Genomic DNA, 24,873 nt, shown 5'->3' with positions numbered 1-24,873 from the left:
AGAGAACTGTCTCCCTAATTGGGTCTTCATCATCTGCTGCGTGTACAGTAACATGAGCTGTGGGTTATATAAATTGCTCCTTCCTTACTTAAAAAACAAAAAACAGCCGCAAAATTTGTGAATTCTAATTTGTATATGAACTCTTCTGAGTGTACACTTGTCCCTCCATATTCGCTAGGGTTAGGGGCACAAGACTCCCATGAATATGGAAAAATCGCAAGTAACAAAAACAGCATGTTTTTACTTGAGAGGACACCTCTCTAGGAATCTCTAGGTCCTCCAGGGCAACTCTGTGGTCAACGTCCGACAGACACTGACCATAGAACTGCACTGGAGGAGTTACAAAGGCCTAGTAGAGCATTCTCTCTAGGAATCTCTGGGTCTTTCAGTGCTACTTTTAGTTAAATTTGACCATAGAGTTGCACTGGAGGACCTAGATATTCCTAGAGAGAATATAGTAATCAAGTCTGTGAATAATCAAATCCACAAATATCAAAGTTGCAAATAAGGAGGGATGAGTGTATTTAGTGGCTTTATACTGTTGCATTTTAATTGTTGGTTTATGTGTTTTTTGTTTCGTATTTTAACATGCTGTACCCCGCTTCGAGCCTCAAGGAGAAGCATGACATAAAATTTATTATTATTATTATTATTAGACCCATAGTTAGAAATAAGTAGAGGCAGTGTGGTGTAGAGGTTTGAGCACTGGCCTGCGACTATGGTGGCCAAAGTTTGACTCCCCGTTTGGCCTTGGAAACCCACAGGATGACCTTGAGCAAGCCACACTTTCTCAGCCTCAGGGGAAGGGCAATGGCAAGCCTCCTCTGAACAAACCTTGCCAAGAAAACCCCATCATAAACTTGCCATAAGTTGAAAACAACTTGAAGGCACACAACTAATTGCATGTCCAGAGGACGGTGATCAAATGGTCTAGAAAACATACCTTATGAGGAGAGAATTAGAGAGCTGGGAATGTTTAGCTTGGAGAAAAGACAATTAAGAGGTGATATGATAGCCCTGTTAAGTATTTGAAAGGTTGTCTCACTGAGGATAGAATCATAGAGTTGGAAGAGACCACAAGGGCCATCTAGTCCAACCCCATTCTGCCATGCAGGAACTCTCCATCAAAGCATCCCCAACAGATGGCCATCCAGCCTCTGTTTAAAGACCTCCAAGGAAGGAGACTCCACCACTCTCAGAGGAAGGAGTGTGTTCCACTGTCAAACAGCTCTTGCTGTAAGGCAGTTTCCCCCAATGTTTAGGTAGAATCTCTTTCCCTGTGGCTTGTGTCCATTGTTCCATGCTCTAGTCCCTGCAGCAGCAGCAGAAAACAAGCTTGCTCTATCCTCAGTATGACACCTCCTTCAAATACTTAAACAGGGCTACCATCATGTTTAAGAGCCAGAGCTAGGATGGAGCAAGCTTGTTTTCTGCTGCTCCAGAGAATAGGACACAGAACAATGAATTCAAAGCAGAGGAAAAGGGATTCCAGCTCAGCTGTTCCGATAGTGGACCGCAGTCCCTCGCAGAGTGGCGGGGTCTCCATCTTTGGAGGTCTTTAAAGAGAGGCTGGACGGCCATCTGTCCCAGGGGGTGCTTTGACTGAGAGTTCCTGCATGGCAGAATGGGGCTGGGCTGGAGCCCCCCCCCCCCCAGATCTCTTCCAACTCTGTGATAATAACAACAACATTTACAAATAACTGGGCAGCAGATCCATGATCGTTGACATAGACTTATTCTAGTCCTGGGCGTGGGAGAGCCAAGAAACTCAGCCGATGACGATTCCTTCAGCTGAGGAGGCTATATATAAACCCCACTTCGCGTGGGACGAGACAGGCGTCTCTCTGGGAGGCAGCTTGACAAGTGCGTGGGGCTGCGTGGCTTCCAAAGCCCTTTTCCTCAGCCCACGGAGCCCTCATAAAAAGGCGCCATCTTCTCTCTCCCCTCACTCGCGTTCATCATCCTAGATCCCTGTCGAGGAAAGGATCGGCGCCGCAGAGCCGCCTTTTATGCGGGAGAAGGGCCGTTTTACTTGAGGGCTTTCTGGCTTGCAGCACAGGGGAGGGTCGGGAAGTAAACCTGGTCCATCATATTTCGCTTATATTGGGGGGCTAATAGCAAGGGCTGAGGGACGCTTCTCCTCGGAGGACGACGCCGCTGAGGCGAAAAAGGCGGGAAGGCGCCGCTGAGGCGAAAAGGCGGCCCTTAACTGGGCGCCTCCTCCTCCTCCTCCTCCTCCTCCGGCTCCTGTGCTTCTGCGGGAGACATGGAGGAGGCCGAGGAGGAGGAGGGGTCCAGGCCCAGGCCTCCCAGCCGCCGCCGCCCCGCCGGCCGCTCTCCCAGCCCGGGCCTCCTGGACGCCACCTCCCCTCGCTTCGACCCTCTGCTGGCGCTCTACTCGGAGCGGACTCCGCTGCCCTTCCCGGCCGCGCCGTGCTTCAACAACCTCGCCGAGTACGAGAGCTTCCAGCGCGGCAGGAGGAGGGCCAGCAGGGCGCAGCCAGGCCCAGGCCCCGCCGCCGCCGCCGCCGCCGGGCGCCGGAGTGGCAGCGGAGGCCGAGCGCGGAGCAGGGCCACGGCCGACCCCGAGCGGATCGAGCGCCTCCGGAGCCTGATGGTGGTGGCGCCGAGGAAGGAGCAGCAGCAGGAGGAGGAGGGGGCCGGCAGGGTCCGGGCTCGGGGCAGGAGGGAGCCCCGGAACGTCCTCACCAGGATGCCCCGTAAGCACCCCAGGCCCAGTCAGATGCCCTGCCTCGGGACGGAAAGGGTCTGGGGAAATGGCTCCTGACTGGAGAGAGTCTGGCCCAGTCAAAGGGAAGGACTGCTTGGACAGTTTGGGGATAGTGAAAGGAAACATGAAGAGAATCCATGGATGGATGGATGGATGGATGGATGGATGGATGGGTGCCCACAGGGACAGAGACATATGCTGGGATATAGAGGGGTGGCAAGGTTTAATCCAGTGTAACCAATGAAAATGTGGTTTGTAGTTTCCTTTGTTCCAAATGCTATAAAACCTTGCTTGGTTTTAGAATATAGTGCCACTGATTTGCAAGAGTTTCCTTCTGGGAACCGCAGCTGCAGCTGAAAACAAACAGGTTTCCTTCCCAATCCTCTCCCTGCTCTCCCTGATGATTTCTGGTTGAAGCTCTGCCTTTAAGATAATCAATAATCGATAACATTTTCTCGTGGGGTCTGCGTTCAAGTCCTTTCAAACTTATGGTGACCATGCCACAGGGTTTTCTTTATAAAGATGATGATAAAGTTTCTGTTTGTATTCTGCCTCTCTATCAAAGACAACCGAGGTGTGATTACATATAAAACTCCATAAAACCCCCAGTATCCCCTTTCCCTCCCTCCCTCCTCCCCAGAAACAGAATCAAACGACAAAATGTTAAAATAATCTACAACCAAATAATCTGATTAAAATAAACAGGGTGGGATTAGGCACAGGGCAGTCGATGGGGGTAAACATATTAGGTGTGTGGCCAGGATTGTTATTCAGGGAAGACCTTGGCAAGTTTCTTCAGAGTGTTAGGATGGCCAGATGCCCTCCTTTTCCAGGACATGTCCTCCATTTCAACCTTCTGTTGTTGTTAACTGTGACTTGATCCCAAATCATGGCAACCCTATGGATGACACATCTCCAAGACCCTCTGTTCTCCACTGCTCTGCTTAATTCCTGCAACCCCATAAAACCCATAGTGACCGCCTTAATAGAGAGATAGAGTCCATCCATCTGACATGTGGCCTTCCTCTCTTTCTGCTTCCCTCCACCTTTCCCAACATTATTGTCTTTTCCAATGAGTCCTTCTTTCGCATGATGTGCCCAAAGTATGATAGCCTCAGTTCAGGGACGTAGCCAGGATTTCAGGAAGGAGGGGGGGTCCAGACTAAGTGCCACCATTATAATGGGGCTTGGGTGCAGCAGCACAGCAGCACACACCATTCATTTTTCTAATGGAAGGGGGGGTCCAGAACCCCCCCCCCCTTGGCTAGGTCCCTGCTCAGTTTGGTCATCTTGGCTTCCAGGGAGGTTTTCATTTTGATCTGCTCTTGGACCCATTTGTTTGTCCTTTTGGCTGTCCATGGGATCCTCGGCACTCTTCTCTAACACCACATCTGAAATGAATGGATTTTCTTCCTGTCTTCTTTCTTAACTGTCCAGCTCTCACATCCATACATGGTAACAGGGAATACAAGTGGCTTGAATGATTCTAACCTTTGTGCTCAGTTGTATATCTGCCCAGTGCATTGTATAGAGCTGCAAGCGAGAAGAGGGTCCATTATTTTGAGGCAAGAGATGAAAGGGAAGAGACAACTAGCTAAAGAGGAATGGCATTTTTGTGGCATTGTGGAGCAGCTAAGAAGTGTAAAGGAAAGGAAGTAGGTGCTGTGATTAAGGCTTTATATCAAAAAGAATTAGGGCCTATTGAGGATATGAAAATGAATCCATCCTTCCCCAACCAGTTGCCCATCAGATATGTTGTTCTCCAGCTTCCATCAGTTACAAGCCAGCTTGACCAGTGATGAAGGAAATTATGGACCACGATATCTTAAGTACGCAATTCGTGGCAGTTTTCTTAACTATCTTTCATTCAACCTCTTCTGCAAAAAATTTAGGATTTATTTATTCATGAAAACATTTATATCCCATTCTGTAACTGAAAAGTTCTCACTCAGAAAGCTTCTCTCTGTGTGTATTTGTGTGTGTGTGTGAGTGTATTAAAAAGGCAGCTCTGTCAAAACAATAAAATAAAATACTGGACCATGGAGGCAGATCAGTAGTTAAACCAAGGGGGCAAAATTATTTCACATGCAAGAAGAATCTGCTGGAATAGAATGGGTTTCTCATGCAGCTTGCCATGTATTCATATAGAACAACTTTAGAAAGGATACAGTCCTCCCTCTGAATTTGCAAGGGATCCATTCTGGACCCACCTCCACCCCCCCCATGAATTTGGAAACTTGCATATATTCAACTCCCATAGCTTTGAATGGCCACATGCTCCTGCATGCGGCCATGTGCACGTGTCATGGGCGTGCACACCATTAGCTTTAATGGAGGTTGTCCCTCTGTGAATAATCAAAACCGCAGCTGAAAATGGTGAAAATGGAGGGGTGGCTGTATTTGTAAATTCTGTACAATTTGCTGTGTAGGTGTTTGTGTGCTTCCTGGCAAAAGGGCACAAACACTACCTAGGGAGTAATAGGTGAGGATCTCCTGCAGCTTTTACTGCCTTTGGTTACTTTTTCTTCCAGTATTGATTTAAGGGGTTTGTCTTAGTGTTTCTGAAAAATAGCACTTTTAGACCACGAATTTGATGTTGTCCTCTGCAGCTGCTAGTTATACCCACAGTATGTCCTTTACACTGTTATAATATTGCTTCTTAAACACACATCCCAGTGTTGTAAATACAGTGCAATGATTTTTGATAAGATTATAATAGACAAGTATATCAAAGCTGGGCTATACTGATGCTTGTTCTGAAACTCTCCCCAAAATTCTGCATTTATTCTGGTGAGATAATGATTTTCAGTTATCATAATTGTATGCGCTCTTCAGTTTGGATACCTGTACCGGGAGCCAGGAGATTATTAGAAGTGGAATGAATATAACGTTAAAATACTGGTCTAAGTCAGAAATGGGAAATTGTGTGTCCCTCCAGATGTTGCTAAACTGCAACTCCCAGCATCTGTAACCTGCCTAGCTGGGAATTGTAACCCAACAACATTTGGGAGGTCACACAACTACCATGCCTCACCTAAATTCAACACTGAGCTAGGGGACATCAGCTAGTACAACTCCTAAATGTTGCAACTTTTTTGGGCTGCTCAAAAACTTGCTCCAAAGGATTTCAGAGTAGATTTTGAGAGTCTCTTGGAGAGAGAGGGACAGCTGTGGGGACAGAAGGAATCTCTCCCCTCATAATTCTGCTGATAGAAGCAGTTGGATTCTGTTCATTAAGATTTAACTGTTAAACAAGAGAGAATGAACAATGGGGTGGAACAGATGGGCAAAATAAAATGGTTTCCAGGTGCTTTGAAGACGGGGCGTTTAATCATAGTGTGCCTCGAAAGTGGCTGGAAACCAGACCAAAGCTGTGCTACAGGGCAAAATGAAGCTGGGATAGTCTGACTCAAGGCAGAAAATGCACATCTTTGCGCCTGCATATAAACACTCTTGACACGAGTGCAGGGCTCCAGCAAAGCAAAGAAAAAAAGTGCGCCAACTCCAATTGATGTAATATACATTAACCAGATAGTTGGGGCTAAGGGGGCATGTCAGGGGGGGTTTCCATGATTGTGCTTTGCCAATGTATCACTCACTCACCGATGCCCTGAACTGGCGGAGTATTGCATGTGCGACTGTGTGGCCAATCAAAGGAGTGGCCATGCAATGGGATGGCATCTGGGCAGACGTGGGAGGTACTTGGATGTCACAGGTGGTGTGTTTGTGTGACAGCGCACATGTATGGTTGGGAGGCAACAAAAAAATTACCCAGCAGCATGGCTTGATGTCGCACTGTGTGGTTGGGCTATCCATATTCAGCCTGCCTTGGAAGCAGACTGTGCGGGCAGTGGGGTTTCAATTCATTTTTGGAAAAAGCAGGATTGAGCCACATTTTCCAGCCCTAAGATTAGTACTTCTTTGGTAAAACATGGATACTATCTGGATAAAACTTTGTATCAGCACTGAAAACGTTTTATTTAAAAGGCTGAAGAGATGGGGTGAGTGGGTCAACGGTGTGTGTGTGTGTGTGTGTGTGTGTGTGTGTGTGTGTTTTAAAATTTTAAAATATTTTTATTATTTTTAATTTTTTCTCAAAAAGCATAAAATCTTACCAAATTTTCATTTTAGCCTCATGAAACTATGTAAGTACTAATACATTTAGACAGCATATGATATTGTAATTTCTAGTTTCAAGGTATAATTTTAACTTTGCTACCGTAGTTGTTTTACTTCACAGCTATTGCCATTACATTCAGTGATATATGGGAATTATGATTTATGATTAAGATTGGTACCAAAAACATTACTAAGGATTCTGCATTGTGTGGTAGGGAAGGAAGTCAATGAGGGTGTGACACTATGAGATTCCGCACCAGGGGATGCCAACCCTAGTTATACCACTGCTTTTAAAGTATCATTTTCTATCTTATGTGGCATTCTATTCTACTCTGAAGGAGCCCTGGTGGCACAGTGGGTAAATGCCTGTATTGCAGCTACTCATTCACAAACCATAAGGTTACGAGTTCATTGCCAGCAAAAGGGCTCAAGCTTGACTCAGGCTTGCATCCTTCTGAGGTGGCTAAAATGAGTACCCAGCTTTTTGGGGGCAATTAGCTTACCCTTTGTAAACCTCCTTAGGGAGTGATTAAGTACACTGATAAGCAGTATAGAAATGTACTATTTATTTATTTATTTATTTGAGTACTTATGCCCCGCCCTTCAGCCCTAAGGGCTATCAGAGTGGCTTACATCTATTATTTTTAATTAGATGGTTCCCTGCCCTCAAGCTTACAATCTAAAAAGACACGACAAAAAAGGAGAAGGGAATGGTGGTGGGGAAAGGGATCAAGTCCAGTGGTTCTTCTGTCCCTCTGAGGCCTGGACCAAGGCAGATGGACTGGAGGCTCATCTTCTTAGTTCAAGCCAGGCCTGAAGGAGCTGGTAGGCCTCACTCTCCCTCTGATGATGTAGATGGCAAAGGGAGGGCTCATCCGCTTACCTGCTATTGCTCTGTCTTCATTTTTTAATTCATTGTGTCGTACTATGCAGTTTATTTTTAGTGGCCTGTTTCCAAAATGAGAAAAATCAGTCAGTATTTTATTTTATTTTTTATTCATAAAATTTAAAAAGATATACAAACATCTGAAAAACAAAATGACAAAAATAACATACAAACTCTCGATTTATAACAAATATAGTTACAGAAACGAGGAGATTCTTCTAATATACATATTATCGTTTTCTATCAATGTACTTCCTACCTTTGTTACATTTCTTTATCAAAGAAATTTTTCCTGTATCCCAGATTCATATTTTACAAATAATAATCAAGTCTATATATAATAGTATATAATATATAATAGTATATAATAGTATCAGTTTTACGGTGATAATAACAAGTATAGATTTATATATCCTTAAATAAACTATAAATAAACTATTACCAAAAAAACCCCATGAAGAGCCCTATCATCATTTCTGTGAGTTACTTGTATTACTCTATGATATAAGATTTCCATTGTTCTACTAGTTAATTAAATGTTACTAATTATGTTACATTAAAGATCCATCCTTGTTTTTTACACGCAGTTCCAATCCTTTATAGTATCTTTCGAGGATTCATTTTTCATTAATGTTGTGAGTATGTCCATGTCCATATCAGTCAGTATTTTAATAGAATTATTTTGAATCTATTTGAATGTCATGTAATGTGATATTTAAACCACATTAAGTGTACTTTGTTTTTTCTGAATCAAATATTTCAGTAAAACTATTAAAGTCCTGATTTGTTTAATAAATATAAGTCAAATAAGAAAAAAAATGCTAAGTCAGATCATACTCTGCTTAGGGCATTAGAAAATCCTCCAGAATATTTTCCAGTATTGAATGTTTCAGAAAGCCCATACTTTTACACCTTCTGTTTGTAGTTATTTCAGTGCAAGTTTATGTATCTGTTTATTGATGAGGTTTTTAATGCTGCCTCAGCAATAAAAGAATTCTAAGAAGGGAACCCCCCCCCCAAACACTCAGCTGTGCCTCAATTAATAAAATAGATGTGTTCTTTAAAAAAGGAAATACCATAGAAATAAGAATACCTTTCTGCACCACAAAAAAGGACCAGTTCAGTATGTTTCAGCAAACTTTTTCTTCAAAATTAAAATTATTCATGCGTAAATGAAACAGAAAGGTCAAGTAAGTGTTGCATAAGTTCATGAAAACATTTTGAATGTTCTAGAGACGACTTGAAAGTTGCATCCAAAATGCATCCTGGGATGAATTTTCTTTCTCTTTTTTCAGATTCCGCTTTTCTTATGACTTCCATTTTGGCAGCCAAACCTATAGATCTGTGCATGTTCAGCATGCCCTTTTCTCTCTGTTCTGCTGGTCATGCGTGCTCAGTAAGAGGTTCTGGAGACAGCTTTGTTTTCTTTGCCTGTTGTAAGCTGGCTCATACTCTTGCGGTAGGATTGGCTGAAGTAGAATCACATTCTTTTCCAGCTTAAGCTTTTTATCAGCTTGTTTACTGCAGATATGTTGTTTCAACACAGCACTGAAAAGTCTGCTTCTCCAGCCTTTCTTCATCATCCTCTCACTGGTGGGTAGGTTTGTGTGCAAGAATGTGATCATTACATACTCAGTCCATTTAGGGCTTTAAAAGATTAAAATCCTATACTTTGAATTGAGCCCAGGGCCCAGAAATAAGTTAGTGCAGCTCTTTAAACAGTGGCAAGAAACTGGTATAAATTTTATTCTTTCTATAAAACCAGTCCTTCAGTTAAATGCAGGAAAGTAATTGCTATTTTTATTTATGGTCAATAGTTATAAATTATAGAAATAGAGGACTGTTCGGTACGGGATAGATTAAATCCGAGAATTCATGCTGACAATTGGCATTCTGTTACTGAGGTAACATCTGTCTACCAGAAACATTAGGCGTTGTGTAATGACAACCCCTGAGGTAGTAGTCTCTTAATCTTTTAAAATTGAGATATTAAGAATGGGAAAATCCAACTATGGAATATCTAATTATATCCTCATAGGCTATGCAGATGATTGATGGTGAATGTGTGGTGTGTCTAAAGCCACAGAGAAATAAGTAAACCTGCAGAGCGAGGTATAATAGTTTCACACAGGTTTTCATCTTTGGGGGGGAAAGAGCTAATCCACTTTATTCGTTTGTGAATTGCACAAGATATGATCAATAAAAGGGTGGGTAGAACATTTAGTGTTATTTGGTGTGCTCTTAGTGAAAGAATCACTGAAAGGCCATGTAGTTCACACACAAAATTAGGAAATTTAACATGTGAAAAGTGTTGAGAGAGGCTTTTTATAATTTGTGTAAACTGTTTTCTGAAGTCCATGAAATTTAAAGTTTAGAATAAGAAAATAACCTTTCAGACACAGGTTCAGATTTAGATAAATTTGAATTACACTGTTATTTTCAGTTTTATATTATTTATTGAGATGGAGCAGTATAAGAATTAATAACTAGGTATGGATGGTTAATGTGGCCTGTGCAGTTACTATTGTACTTGTTTTGTACGTGGGATGGCACTGACCATTTATAGTACAGTCATCCCTCCATATTTGCGGCTTTGATATTTACGGATTTGATTATTCACGGATTTCATTAATATGTTCTCTCTAGGACTGTCTAGGTCCTCCAGTGCAACTCTGTGGTCACCTTTAACTAAAAGTTGCACTGAAAGACCATTTGTAGCTACTCCAGTGCCATTCTATGGTCAGTGTATGTTGGACATTGACCACAGAGTTGCACTGGAGGACCTAGGGATTCCTAGAAAGGTGTCCTCTCAGGTAAAAACAATGTTTTTGCTATTTGCGGTTTTCCCATATTCACGGGGTCTTGTTCCCTAACCCTAGCGAATATGGAGGGACAACTGTAGTACTATAAAATGTTTCAGACATCCAAATGTATTGCTATTTATTAATAATATTATAGAGATTTATTCGTTTGGTAAGCATGTCCTCTAAAAATATGAGCACTTTTTGAATTTGCATAATACTGTTCTGTTGAGCTCTTGAAATCTTAAAGAATGAAATCTCTGTAGGTTTCTGCGTAGGCTTGTTTGCTACCGTGTTGATAGTTTTTATTTTGAATGTTTTGCTTCCCCAGCCCCTGTTTTCCTAGCTGGTAAAAATCTGATTACGTTAGGACTCAGTTTTACCAATAACAATTCTGTGTTTGTGTTTGATTATTATATTAAGAAGACGTTCAGAAATACCTGCATATTCACACTTTTAATTTTTAAAAACATAACATTCTGCCATTTTATTCAAAATGATATGCAATATATATTATTATCTTAATGTAGTAAAGGAAGTTTAGGAGTATAGGAAAATACTCCACTTAAATTTACCCCATAATGTCTTCTTTTTTTGGAAGTATTCCCTTGTGTTTTATGCCTTCAGCAAGTCCAGAAACATTAACATTAACATCTCTCCCTCTTTGCAAAACTCTTTGCAACTAAATAAATAAATGACAGGATGTAGGTTCCTTGCCTTCATAATTCCTGTGCTACGTTTCTTTAAGTGTATTGACAGAACATGATTAACACTGTTTTTTTTTTTTTTTTTTAATGTTTTGGGTTTCTTTGCCTGGCAATTGTTCTCTACAAAAGCAGTCTATACAGAAGTACAATTGTTTCATTGAAATACATTGGGGCTGTGTGATTTTTAGCAACAAAATAATTGATTACTATTTTCAATTAGATTTCTCTGTAATATCCTCTGAGTTAAAGCCAACATTGTGGTAGTGGACTTGTGACATTGTGGATTTGTGTTCAACAAAACAGAAGTTTCCTTCTTTTTCTTCTCCCCTAGAACAGATTTTAAGGGCACAGTACAGCAATTCCATTAGCAGAATTACATCATTACACTCTTCATGTTTTGCTTTTTGCTCCATTGCATGTGTTTGAATGACAAGTAATTTGTCTGTATTCCAGTTCATGAAGGCAGTCCACTTGGGGAACTCCACCGCTGTGTCCGTGATGGTGTAAAAGTCAACGTCCACATTCGAACTTTCAAAGGGCTCCGTGGAGTCTGCACTGGCTTCTTGGTTGCGTTTGACAAGTTTTGGAACATGGTAATGATTATCCCACCCTTTCTGTGGTTTTACAACCAGATATTTGAAAGCCTCACACCATTCAGACATTCTATGTGTAGATGCCACAATGTGCAAGGCTTTTGATTAGGGATTTATGTGTACTTCATATCTTTTCATTGTAATCAGTCTATTTCAATTGGATTACACTCATTTCTTTCTTGTGGGATAGATCACTTTATTTAAGGTGACATTTTCAGATATCTCTGTGTTTGGGATTTACCTTTTCTTGAGTTAATCTTCATGGTATAATCTAAACTAGCCTTTTCCACACAGACTTCCATGTGCCTGTGTAAGAGATACGTGATACCTGTCAAAGCGAAATAATATACTTTACAGGTTATGCTTAGTTTTGATATAGTTTTTTTATTTAAAAAAATCATTGTAGTCTTCTTATAGTGACAAAAGCTTCCATTTGATTTGTGAAGTCGAAGGCTTTCATGGCCATGTTCTAGAAGAGTTTTTCCTGACAAAATGTCAGGAAGAAACTCTTCTAGAACATGGCCACGTAGCCCAAAAAACCCACAAAAAACTATGCCATTTGATTCTTTTTAAATTTGAGTGTAGGCTTTCACATTTATTTAATTATTTTGGTTAAATCTTGATTGAATTTTACGGAGTTTTGATTTGGATTTCAAGGGATCAAAATGTGCTTGGGAATTGTAACATTCCATTGTTACCAAGACCTTGAGTCTTTAAAACCATGCAGTGAGAATTTTCTGATATCCAGGACTCAAAAAGCAGGTACTGTATAATTTCAAAGGGACACTGAAAACAGAGGTGTGTTTGGGCAGTAAGAATTGGACTACTTTTTCTGCATGGCTCTAGGTTCTGGTGTCATACAAATAGTGGTATTCTCCTTAACACATGCATTTTGTACTCAGTATATCTATACCTGAGATGAAATTCTTTTAAAGTTTCTTTAAAGTTTCTGTTATACCTTACCACCTAATGGGAGTGATAATCCTTTATAGCTTGGTGATTATTCTCACCCTGCCAGGATATAATCATGAAAAGATGGGCATTGGAGTTGCAGTATTTTGCAGCTGGTGTTCAGGACCTTCCAGGGTACAGTACCCTCTAGCTAACAGACATAACTGAGAGCCAAGAGCAAGGTATCAAAATTCAGATTGGAGCTACTATAAAGCAGTGTGGGCAACTATGGTGGGCCAGGGAACCAATTTTCTTCTAGGACTCACTTCTGTCTGCACAGATTACCAAAAATTCAAATAAGGGAAAGGAAGGGAAATGGAACAGACCAGGCCATAATACCAATGCGCAGAAACTTCTGATTTTGAGAAATTTGTATTTTTTATGTTAAATAGCATGGGAGGGGGAACGTGCAACCAATTTAAAGGGTGAATTGCCACTCTCAGAATTATGGGACAGAATTTTTTCTGATGTTATATTTTTCCACAGCCTGCCCACATGTTTTATCCATAGTTATGTGGACTGTTAGATGTAATCAGTCATGTTAGATGGGCTAAATAGTTCTAGTTGGTCTAAGGTGACAAGTGCTGACAAACGCAAGTGCTCAGATTAGGCCAAAAAAATCAATGCACTGCTAAGCTTGTTTCTGTTTCACAAAATGTTTTGCTTTTTAATGTGAGAAGTACAAGTAGTCAAGACAAAATGTAGTAAGTTGTTTGTGTCCACAGACTCACATCCATCCTTTGGCAGAACAGAATGTTCAGTTAATTGTACTGAATCAGATTTTTCTCAGCTTGAAATTGAACTGATAAAGTAGTGCAAAGAGTGAGATAATGGAGTTGAAGGTGCTACAGTTATACCTCAGCAAAAGAAAGTTAAACTTTTGATATAAGTTATATCGGATACATCTATATTTAGGTATGTGTCCTTTAAAAAATACAGTCAGACCTTCGTATCCATGGAGGATCCATTCCAGACCCCCCTCGCCCCGGATACAAAAAAAAACATGAGACCTCAAGTCCTATTGTAACTAATGGAGGCGTGCCATGTGTGCGTCCACTAGTGTGGCTGCATGCACATGTTGTCATTTGGGACAATGGGCTTTACTGTCCGCAGATACTGAACTCATTGGATGGCAAGCCTGTGGATGACAAGGTCCCACTGTAATTTTCTTTTAGGTGTAGTATTTTTTTTTTGTCAAATATAAGGGAAATATGCACTACTCTCTTTATGTTATTACAAATATCCTAATAAAGTAATTTCCATATAAAGCTTTGAATGCTTTTGAATATAACATTTAACAAGGTGCTAAAAAAGCCTTGGAGGATTGCAGGACACTTTGCTCATCCCTGCTATAAAGTATAATACTAGTTGCCCAGACCTACTTAGAGATTTAAATTTTCTGGAGATTTTGATGCTTTGTGAGGGGGGGGGGGGGTACCTTGGTATTTTTTTTTTCTGGGGAAAGAGAAAATGTTGGGGAGATTTTTTTAAATTATGTTGATTAACTTTGAGTTGGAACAGATTGGCAAGAAGGGCCAGCTTGAAAATGCCCCTTCCGAAGATGGATTGGGGCTGCGGCAACCACATGGTGCAGCCCCAATCTGCCTTGAAACCAGACCAAAAGGAGCGGTAAAGATCAGTTCCTTTTTGGGCTGGAAAAGACTGCTTTTTGCAGCTCTGCCAAAGCCAGCTTCAGGATGCTCCAGCGTCAATGGCCAATTCCTATCTTTCCAGCATTTGGTCTCAAATGTCGTGTTACAAAAATACTATACTACAGTATCTCTTGTTCTGTCTTCTTCTTTGTCCCTTAGGCACTTACAGATGTAGATGAGACATATCGAAAACCTGTATTGGGTAAAGCTTTCTATGTTGAGCCACAGTTAACCCTCACCAGAGTAAGTAATCATTCTTCTGTTTGTTCATTGACTGACTTATGCTAAACGCTTTAATGTTTAAAAGCACAATATCACACATAAGTCACAAAGAGCTATTGGGGGGGGGGGAATCATGACTGGCTTCTGTAGAAGTAAATGTGATTCAGAAACATTTTTCATTTTGAACCATTACAAGCTGTATGGCTAGCTTGCTTTTTACAATTTCAAGCTGTAAGGCTAGCTTGCTTTTTGAAATGTTGGATAGATGAATAGTGCAGGAGAAAAAGGCATCCTATTTCCTGTTTCAGTCCTTACTTATGCAAATCTGATATAAGTCCTTGACTGAATATGTGGAGAAAGCTAAGTTGCTGGTTTAGCCTCACACATGGATCTCCCAACAGACCTAACAGTGTCACATACCTTTGTGCATAGAACATGAAGGTCTAACGAGGGCTTTGTAACTGTATTTGCCTGAATTACAGTGCTTCTGTGATCAGGAACTTTGATAAAGGCATGTTTTTCCATCAGTGAGGCATAGTTACAAATTCCTCTTCAGGCCCACCAGCTGAATGCATGAAGGTCTAACTTCTGGGTTTTGGGGGACATATAATGGCTGGGTTTAGATGCACAGTCATGTCCACATCTCCCGTTTTAGCCTTTCACGTATTCACATAAGTGCCTGAACAGGGCTCTTGTTGCTGGAAAATGAGAGGCAATGATGGAAAACGTATTTCCAGATTCTTTATCATTTGGTGCAGGTGGCAATATTACTACATGTTGTGATCCTGTTGGGGTTTAACCCTAACTTCTCTGAAGATTTCTCCCTTCTAGTAATTTAATCCAGAGGTTCCCAATTTTCCTTGTTAGCCTCCCCTTCTGAGATTTGGTCCATAGTGTAAAAATCAGCATTCTTTCTGCCTAGTCAGCCCAAATCTTTAACATGTCCTTTGATACCAGTGAACACAAATGGGAGGGTGATGTTGTACTTCTGCCATGCTGGTGAGCTTCATTTGGGCAGCTGTTTGGCCATTGTGTGATTGAAATATAGGGCTAGATAGTGTTTTTATCTGATCTACTAAGGCTGTTCTTAAGTTCTTGTGCACTTGAGTTCTCTTCCTTTCTCCTTCATACTCCGTCATTTGCCTACTGTCCACCATATTGCCCTGAACACATCTCATCTTGTTTGATTTTGGAAGCTGAGCAGGCCTGGTTAGTGCATTTATGGGGGGCAACCATGTAACACTAGTTTTCCAGTTAAGGTTTTCCAGCTAGAAAAGAATTCTGCCTGAAAACCTGGAGAGAGCCATCTTGCCCAGACTTGACAAGATGGACTAATGACTTGACTTTCTACTAATTCTATTATTTAGCCTTTTTTAGTACCAGCAGTATGACTGCTAAATAAAATACCAAAATTTTGCAGTTGAGCGATGGCAATGACACTTGTCACAAAGGCAAACCTACTGTGTGCATAATATGCCAAAAGTGCAGAAATTGGAAGAGCGCATCAATGGCAAAAGAGGTCATGTCCTTTGCAGCAGACTATATTGCACACCATACTAGACCTTTACAGACTACTTTAGTCCACCAACAGCAAATACATGTAAACCACTTATTTTTTTGAGAAAAACTGTTCTGCAGCTTGGCTTCCTGTGCTGGACCATAGCTTCATTGTTTCAGTTTAGACCTGAGAAGTGAGGAATCTGTGGCTCTCCAAATGTTGATGAACCACGAACAACTCTCATTGTTCCTCTCTCTTGGCCAGGCTGATGAGAATTGGAGGCAAACAACACCTGGAGGTTGGGGCCACAGGTTCAGTAGCCGTAGTTTAAGAGTGCATAGTGAAAAGCTACCTTTCATGGCATATATGTTTTCTCCATTGTTTCCTTACAGCTGTTTGATAGACTCAAGCTGCAAGAGTCTTTGTTTAAAAAAGGAACTGATTCAAAGATGACTACAGACCTACCAACCCTGCCATACAATCCTAGGACACTTGGGCGGAAATCTGAGTCAAATCGGGGAAGGTCAGAAGAACATAGAGCAAAAAGGCACACCAGCAAAGAGAGGACACGAAGCTCTAGTTTGCCCCGAGCCTCTGGGAAGGAGGCTGACTGGCCTGGCAGAGTCTCCCAAACAGAAGGGAAGAGCGCAGGTGGCCCTAGGGGTCGATCACGGAAAAAACAGAGGCCCAAGGTGGATTATCAGCAAGTGTTCACACGGCACATCAACCAGATTTTTATTCGAGGGGAGAATGTCTTGCTTGTTCATCTAGCACATTGATCTTATGCAGTAACATGGACAGTGATGACAGCTGAGTGCTACCTTGTGAATTTATGTAGCACTGTAATACTTTTTCCCTTGTTTTGACCAGAAGGGAGAAGTGGTGATAGGATTTCAGAGGCCAAGAGAATATTGAACCAGCTGATAACTTTGTGTGGACCAGAAATTGGCTAAGAACATTGTTGCCTTTAAAGCAGCTGTCCTAAGTCTTGAAGAATTCCATGATATCTGTAACTTTCAACATGAATATGAGACAAGGTATTTCTAGACCACGCAATCTGAAGTTTGTGACAGATACTAAGTGTCTACAAAAGCAGAATTTGCCAGTGACTTAGGTGCTTCAATCTTGAATGCTAGTCATTTAAAGTAATGGGACAGCATGTTTTTTTTAAAAAAAAGACATGGTAGGGGAATGAGGAGCTTGTGAAATAAAGAATGGCTTTAGATATTAACTTGCTTGGGTCCTTATCCCTCCCAGTAGCATGCGTGGCTGGACAGAAAATAGCACTCCAGAATTGAGCTGAGCTGCTATGTGTTTTTGTGTCCAAAGTGATCACTTGAATAAAAAGTGAATAGAAATAGAAAGAGGTGTTCTGTTCAGTAGCAGGGGTTAGAAGCCTTTGCTCTCCAGTTCATCTTTATTCGTTACCATAGGCAGTCTTTGGCCTCCCCGCTCCCTGCCTCAGTAGTTATAAGTCTTAACCCATTTCCTCCAGTTTAACCCCCCCCCCCCGCCACCAGCTAACATTGAATGTAGCTAAAACTAGCTCTTCTACCCGAAACATGTTTCAGTGTTTGTTGAAACAATCCAGAAATTGCAGTCCATTCTCTCATTGTCCCAACCCATGTGTGTATCATATCAGTTAAGAGTAAGATGGTGTACATACATTACTTTAACAAAGAACAGACAGTGCCGTTGCTGGGCATAGCTATAATATTGCATAAGTAACTTTGAGATGGTGATTTCCTAGTGTTTGATGGCAACTGTAGATAACTCATTTGTAATCCCTACGTGGATTTTTAGGTCATGAATGACACGTCTCTAATTCTACCTGGATTGTTTCTAAGAAGCATGTTTAAGACTATTGAAAAGCATGCACAGTAATTATTTTAAAAATCATTGTTATCCCCCACTTAATCATCACAACTTTGCAGGATGTTCCAGTAATACACATGTATAAACTATCTACCAAAAGAAGTGTAATGGTGCTGTCTGATAGTGCATTCTGTTTACATGGAGTGTGTGTACCACTCCATTACCTGGACTTTGTCCCCATAGTATGTCTTGGAATGCACTGAATGTTCACTTACCCTGTGTTGTACTGAGAGGCATTTTTAGTCTCTGTAGAATGATAAAACCTCTACAAAAAATGAACTATATGTTCATTTCGTACATAATTCTGTCTTCTAGAATAATCTCACAATCTTCTAATAATTAAAGTTGCATTGCATGTAATTCAGCTACTCTTTTTAAAAAATGGGGAAAAAATGGGTTAAGTGCAATCTTTCTCCTTCCCTGCCATTTCTCTATCCCATTCATTGGTGACAAAATGGAGAGTGGCTTCACTGGAGGTAAAATATCTCTTAACTCCTATATCCATCTAGAGTCAACTAGTGTGGGCCCATTGGGAACTTGGTATGTCAACATTTAACGTAAGTGCCATTGGTTTATTGTGTTTTAACTGTAGTTCGATCTTGTGGTTGGATCTGGGCCCATCACTTTGCCCTGTATGTGTCATACTGCCATTTTCTTCCATTTGTTATCTTATAATTACAATCCGCCCTTCCCTTATGTGTGGGATACGTTCTGGACCCTTCCCCCCCCCGATAAGGGGAATTCTGTGTATGCTCGAGCCCCATTTAAATTAATGGGGCTCGTGCATGCAGTGGCACGCACACAACGCGAGCATGCGCGCCATTACCCTTATGGGCCGTGTTGCCCCTTTTCCCAGCACGGCTTTCAGCGTATGACGCGAGCACCCTGTACACACATTTAAGGTATGGCGGGGGGGACAAAGAGGAGCTTGCTTACCATTGATACTTCTGACGGCAGTTAGAGAAAAATATAAGACAAACTTCAGCTGGCTCTTCACACTCATAGAAACAACTGAAAGATTTCACCTCAGACAGATAATGATTTGGTGAAATGATTCCATTTTTGAGCCTCCCCACTCCCCCCCCCAAAAAAAAAAGTCATAGCTTTAAAAAAAACCAGTTAATAAACCATGTAGGTGCTGTGGGTAAAGTTTGAAATGAAAGGGTACTTTTTACCCTCCTCCCAACCTGGAGAAAAAAAAAGCATGGGAAAGCAGTTTTCAGTGGGAAAATGGCACAAGAGGGGAAAGGTTTAAACAGCCACCACTTCAGCCTTTTACTTCAAATTGTAAATGGAAAAAGCAGAAGCACGGAACTATATGCAATGTGTAGTTGTGCCATAAATGTTGGGCAATTTAGGAAATAAGTCATTGTGTTCTTAACTTAATCCAGTTCAAGATGGTAGAGACAGAAAGTAAGAGAAAAGAGTTATTGTATGTGGATAAGTAGAACCAAACATGAGAGGGAGCTAATCCTTGTATAATTTCTCAATTTTAGCATAGCCTCCCATTGAATGGGGAAATCATATGGAAAATATCTGTCTTTTAGATTGTAGCTTCTTTTGTTTTTAACAGATTGGGAAAACAAGTTTTGGGGGAAGGGGAATCCTTCTTTCACTCTGTTTTTAATATAAACAGATGTAAACTAACTGCTAGTTTCTAATTCCTATCATAGCCTATGCTTGCTTTTTTTGTGATGAGCTTTCCTTGATTCCTTTGCTGGAAAGATCATCACAAGAATGATTCCATGAGATGTTCCTGACGGGATCTAATTCATGTATGTTCTTGACCTCTCCTATCACTGTTTTCTTCTCTTCTCAAATTACAGATGTTTGAAACTGTGTTGCAGAGGTTTTACTCTTGTTTTATAATCTGCACTAGATATCTGTTCTTAAAGAATTTTCCCCCTTCATTTGCACTGTAGTTCGCAGGTTTTTCTTCTGGAACTTCTCACTCTGTTAAATTTTGGTCTAAAGAAGAAAGGTAGTGCTGGACCATCCAGTTCTGTTCTTCCTGTCCATGTGACTATCCTTCAGTGGACCGCTTTCCAAATGCTTCAGACCAAATATTGCAGAAAAATGCATTCATCTTTATTACCTTCCTTCTTTTCGCATCCTAAAGCAGGTTTAATTTCCTTTATTGCTTTGCTTCAGTTATAACCAGAATGCAGATTTTTGTGAGTTCAACATCTTACCGTTCTGTTTTTTTTAAAATTTTATGTTCAGTAAAAGCCTGGCTGCCTAGGTTTACTACCTCATGCTTCAGTATCTACATTGCTGCTTCTTTTGTCTTCCAGAATCTTATTCCACATTCCCTGTCTGGCATGGGATGAACTTCGCTGCAGTCATTAAATTCCCCTGTTGGTAGGAGCTTCCCGTTAATTTCAGGAGAACCATTAAGACAAAGAAATGTATGTGTGTGGATGGAGAAATATCTGTGCATCTTCAGTCTGCACAGATATCTGCAATAGTCTATGCTTTTGCTTAAGAACCAAAAAATGCCTTAAGCCTGCTCCCTTTCATTTGGCCCTTTTATCTCTGACTGGCTCCAGGTTTTGGTTTCATTTCTTGGTGGCCTCTTTTTTTGACAAATGATTTATTCGATCTCGCCTTCCCTTGATCCCTCTTTCACTGCATAATTCTTGAGTTTTCTGGAATATCCTGGCCACCTGTACTAGTATCATTAATCTTATCCTATGTCTCTAACCTTTGTTTCTGTCTGCTGCTGATACTGAAGAGACTTTCCTATCCTCAAATATGTGAATATTTTTGACATGTGTGCAGTATTGTTACTTGAAAACTCTAGATTGAAGGTGCTAGCTCATTGTTCAAGGTGTTCTTTTTGCAAATTAAATACAGATTGCATAAGAAGCATTTGGAAATAGATTTGTCTTCCTGCTGCTCACTCATCCCTTACCACTATTTCAATTTCTGCAATTTATTTATATGTAAATAAACACAAGATTAAAATATAAATTAAAAGCAGCATTAAAAGACTTTTAAACCATATTCAAATGCCAACACTATGCCACCCCACTGCATCTCCCACTTTTCAGCTTCATTAGATGACTCCCACTATATAAAGGTATCTAACAACACAGCCATATACATATACATTGTTGTTGTTGTTGTTGTTGTTGTTGTTGTTAATCTTTTGTAAGAATGTTTTTCCAGAGATTTGAACACTGGTCTGGCGGTTTTGGCTGACAGGAGCGATTGGTAATGTACTCTAGAAATAAATGGCATTTCTTGTCAAAAGGGGATCAGCGGAGGTTGTTTATCCTTTTTGACAATTCCTGCAATTTAACTCAGGAAACTTTGACACAAAATCTAGTTACTTGTGTAATCTTCCCCCTTGTTTGGTTGCTTGTTTCCAGAGTTCAAAATGCATTATCAAAATTTAGTGACCCCCCAATCCACAAGCTTAGTAATGTCAGATAATAGCAAATATATAAACCCCTATAGAAAGAGAATTGAGCCAGGAGATGCTGCAGTCATGTAACTGGCTAGGAAGAGAGAAACACTTTTATTTTTTATTAAGCTTTATTCTTCAAGTGTTATCTTTCAGTTAACCTTCATCCATCTTGATAAGTATGGATACCTTTCCAACAATGGATAGTGAAAGAAGTTAGAAGAAATTAAAAGAAGAATCAAGGTGTGGAGGATTAAAAATGAAAAGCCCCTCCTTTCCAGTATGGAATACTATGCAAAATGGTTTTTCCTTGTTACTGTATCATCCACTTTGCTCTTTGTGAAGAAGTATATCCAGCGGAAACCTCAGGAGTCAAGTCTCTCAGTGAAAGTCAGGGCTGAGTTTATACATTCTTCCAGCTTCCATTTGGGGCCCACCGGAAGGTGCTTCTGTGTTTCAGTGTATCATGTGTGCCATACAGTACAGAAATGTGGCTGCCTGTAGAGCACCACCACAAAGATGTGTTTTTAAGGCATCTAAGTAAAAGGTATAGTACTTCAATCCCAACCCCCATAGTTTAAACAGAGAATTCTGCTTCAGTTACTGCTTAGTAGGTGGCATTCTACTCAAAGAAACTTTATTTACAGAACTCCCTCCTCCTGCTATTTGTGAAACCAAGTATGTTCCATTTTGGGAAGAGTTTATAACACTGGTCCCATTCACACTGCAGAATTATAGCACTGTTATTCCACTTTAACTGCCATGGTTTCATCCTGTGGAATACTAGGCTATGTAGATTGGTGAGGTACCAGAGGAGCTCTCTGGATGAGAATTCAAAAGGCTTCCCCTTGACTGCCATGGCAGTTAAAGTGGAATAACAATGTTATAGTTCTGTAGTGTGGATGGGCCCATTGTAAATACAGTTGTTTGTGACTCTAGAAAAGTTGCAGTTTACAGAGATCAAGGGCAACAGAAAATGGTTTCACTAGCAGCCTGTACAGAAGTCTTAAAATGCAAAGCACCCCCCACTCCTTTCCAGAAGCTGCTTGTCAGTTCAAGATATTGTTTAGTGTTCTGATTCCCTTTTCTTGTATGCTATACTATAGTTATATGAATATTTGATAGCATACTTCTTGTTTTGAATGGCCAACATCTTTTTCACACTTCTGTAGCAAAAATTTACTGTTTGCCATCAGTTCATTGCCCATTCCACACCGTTGACTAAGGCTGCGTGGGCACTACAGAAATAAAGCAGTTTGACACTGCTTTAACTGCCATGGCTCCATACAATGGAGTTTTGGGATTTGTAGTTTTGTGAGTTATTTTGCCATCTCAGAGAGCTCTGGAGCCACAATAAACTACAAATCCCAGGATTCCATAGCATGGAGCCATGGCAGTTAAAGCAGTGTCAAATTGCTTTATTTCTGCAGTGAGGATGCAACCCTGAGTTTGCAACTGAAGTTTTTACTACCAATGAAGATGGAGGGAATGATATTTCTGTCCAGCATTAGTGATGCCTTGGTGAAGCTCTTCCTCAAACTAGATGGCAGAGACGACTTAAGGTGAACAACTAGTAAGTCTGTGACAGTTGCATTTGTTTACAATGAAAAATAGTTTGGTCAGATTGTGTAAAAATCTTGTATGTTCCTTCCCCTTTCTTAAAAGATTGCCGTTCTCCCTCAGGAAAAATATATACATTGGAAGTTGTGCCAAGCTCCTTTTGAAATTGCATTTTATTTTCACTACTTCATAGCAAAGTGCAGTTATATCTTTGTGTCTTCTCCTTGTTAGATCATTTTTAATTTGACAGACACAAGAATACTTGTCCAACATCTCTAGTAGCATCCTGAAACATTTATTTATTTGACTTTTTTTTACCAAGGGTATATGCATGTTCAATATAATAGGCTGGTCCTCAATGCCCAGAGGTAGCTAGTGTGCACCATCAACACTACAGATTTTAAACTGTCTTTCCCCTTTTAATCCAGTGAAGTGTAGTTCTGGGACATTGTACTACAGTTCGCAGGTCCTCCCCCCCCCCTCCAGAAGTATGACAGTCTCAAAACGGGTTTACATTTGTGGCATAACTGGTTTTGAACAGTCTTCCCTTGCTTACAGTGTCCATTTTTCTCTTGTGCATGCATTCTTATTTTTTAAAAATATAAAGTTTGCAGATTTTGGAGGATCAGTGGAAAATATAGTGTCAATCAGGGGTAAAAATTATGCCCCTTCCTCAATGCTGTTGAACTACAGCACTCAAAGTTCTTGGGAGATGCAGTTCAACAGCATCTGGAAGGCTGCACAATTTTTATCTCAGTGTAGACCATAGCTATAAAGACAAACAAAACCCCCACTGGTTACTATGTACCAAGTGCTAGCTCTTTAACCTTCCATTTTAAGAGGTCAGAGAGGATACTGGTGCCACATACGTAATGTTGCGTGCAAGGCAAAGTCCTAAGTTTGCTGCAAGTGCATGCTTTACTTACTGGAGTATTTGCAAATAGAAAGAATGTACAAGCGGCTTTAAAATCTGTTTTGTCTTCCTGAATATTTTATTTCCAATAAGGAATTGCTGCTATAAGCCTAACGATGAATGTAAACTTCTTTTTTTTTTGCTTGATGAATGTAAATATCTGTATATAAAAAAGTTTAACCAGTAAGGCAATAAATTTGTTGATGTAACAAAAAATGTTTTAGACTTCTTTCTTACAAACCTGTCTAGTTTCATTTATGAAAATGCTTCTTTTAAGCCCACCTTTTGGTCATGGTGGTATAAATGGCTATTGCAGCATCAGTGTACAGATGGACATTACAACCATCAGAAACCAAGCAGACAAAAACAGCAATTGTAAACCAGCAGGAGAATGTAAACAACTTGAGAGACCTCCAAGTCTTAGCAGAACAGGTTTTTCTATAAAGATAAGGCTTGCTGCATAACTACTTTCTTTTGAGTGCTTTGGCTATCAGCAGAACAGCTCTTGCTTTTGTACTCCATAGGGATAAAGAAAGAACACTGTGTAAAGGGGTGTTAAAAGATCTCAACAGTCAGAAAAGTGACACCAGATCTGGTATGGGCGGTCATCCTACCCCAACAGATTGGGACGTTCCACTACTCAGACCAAGGACTAGCAATGAAAGCCACTTGCATGCCAAGATTGCAGAAGTTTAGTGATCTTGGGCTGTGTTGTCTCTTTAGAAGTTTTTGCCTGTAAAATGGCTTGACACGGAACACAATGGGCCTTTGGTGTCTGCTGGGGTTTGGCTCCAGCATAGGAAAACAAAATACCACTCTTTTTGGATGGAAAGGCATCTTTGCTTTTCCATCAAAAACTAAAATGAAAAGCATCCCCCCCCCCCCCCGTTCCTTAAGGCCCCTCCTCTTAGGTGTTTATCCCAAGAAGTTGGGTGAGCACTTTAATTGAAATACAC

At 40.7% G+C, this 24,873-nt stretch overlaps 1 protein-coding gene across 1 annotated transcript; it reads left to right on the top strand.

Annotated features, from left to right (window-relative positions):
* Window positions 1–2,238: 2,238 nt before the first annotated feature.
* LSM11 (LSM11, U7 small nuclear RNA associated) lies at window positions 2,239–24,108 on the top strand. The gene is made up of 4 exons (XM_089527736.1): window positions 2,239–2,720; window positions 11,698–11,837; window positions 14,600–14,683; window positions 16,553–24,108. Exons 1-4 carry the CDS (start codon window positions 2,267–2,269, stop codon window positions 16,937–16,939), a joined length of 1,065 nt encoding a protein of 354 aa, XP_089383862.1. The 5' UTR covers window positions 2,239–2,266; the 3' UTR covers window positions 16,940–24,108.
* Window positions 24,109–24,873: the final 765 nt, after the last annotated feature.

The sequence above is a fragment of the Sceloporus occidentalis genome, unplaced genomic scaffold, assembly GCF_023333645.1.
Source record: "Sceloporus occidentalis isolate IW3139 unplaced genomic scaffold, rSceOcc1.0.p SCAF_1, whole genome shotgun sequence".
In the NCBI taxonomy this organism is placed as follows: Eukaryota; Metazoa; Chordata; class Lepidosauria; order Squamata; family Phrynosomatidae; genus Sceloporus; species Sceloporus occidentalis.
This window is presented reverse-complemented; position numbering and strand designations above follow the sequence as displayed.

What these genes read in the sequence shown, in the direction of transcription:
- LSM11 (XM_089527736.1), top strand. Translation starts at nt 2,267, where the DNA reads ATGGAGGAGGCCGAGGAGGAGGAGGGGTCCAGGCCCAGGCCTCCCAGC. An exon ending in TTGACAAGTTTTGGAACATG is followed by an intron (nt 11,838 to 14,599) that starts GTAATGATTATC and finishes TTTGTCCCTTAG; the next exon opens with GCACTTACAGATGTAGATGA. An exon ending in CACAGTTAACCCTCACCAGA is followed by an intron (nt 14,684 to 16,552) that starts GTAAGTAATCAT and finishes GTTTCCTTACAG; the next exon opens with CTGTTTGATAGACTCAAGCT.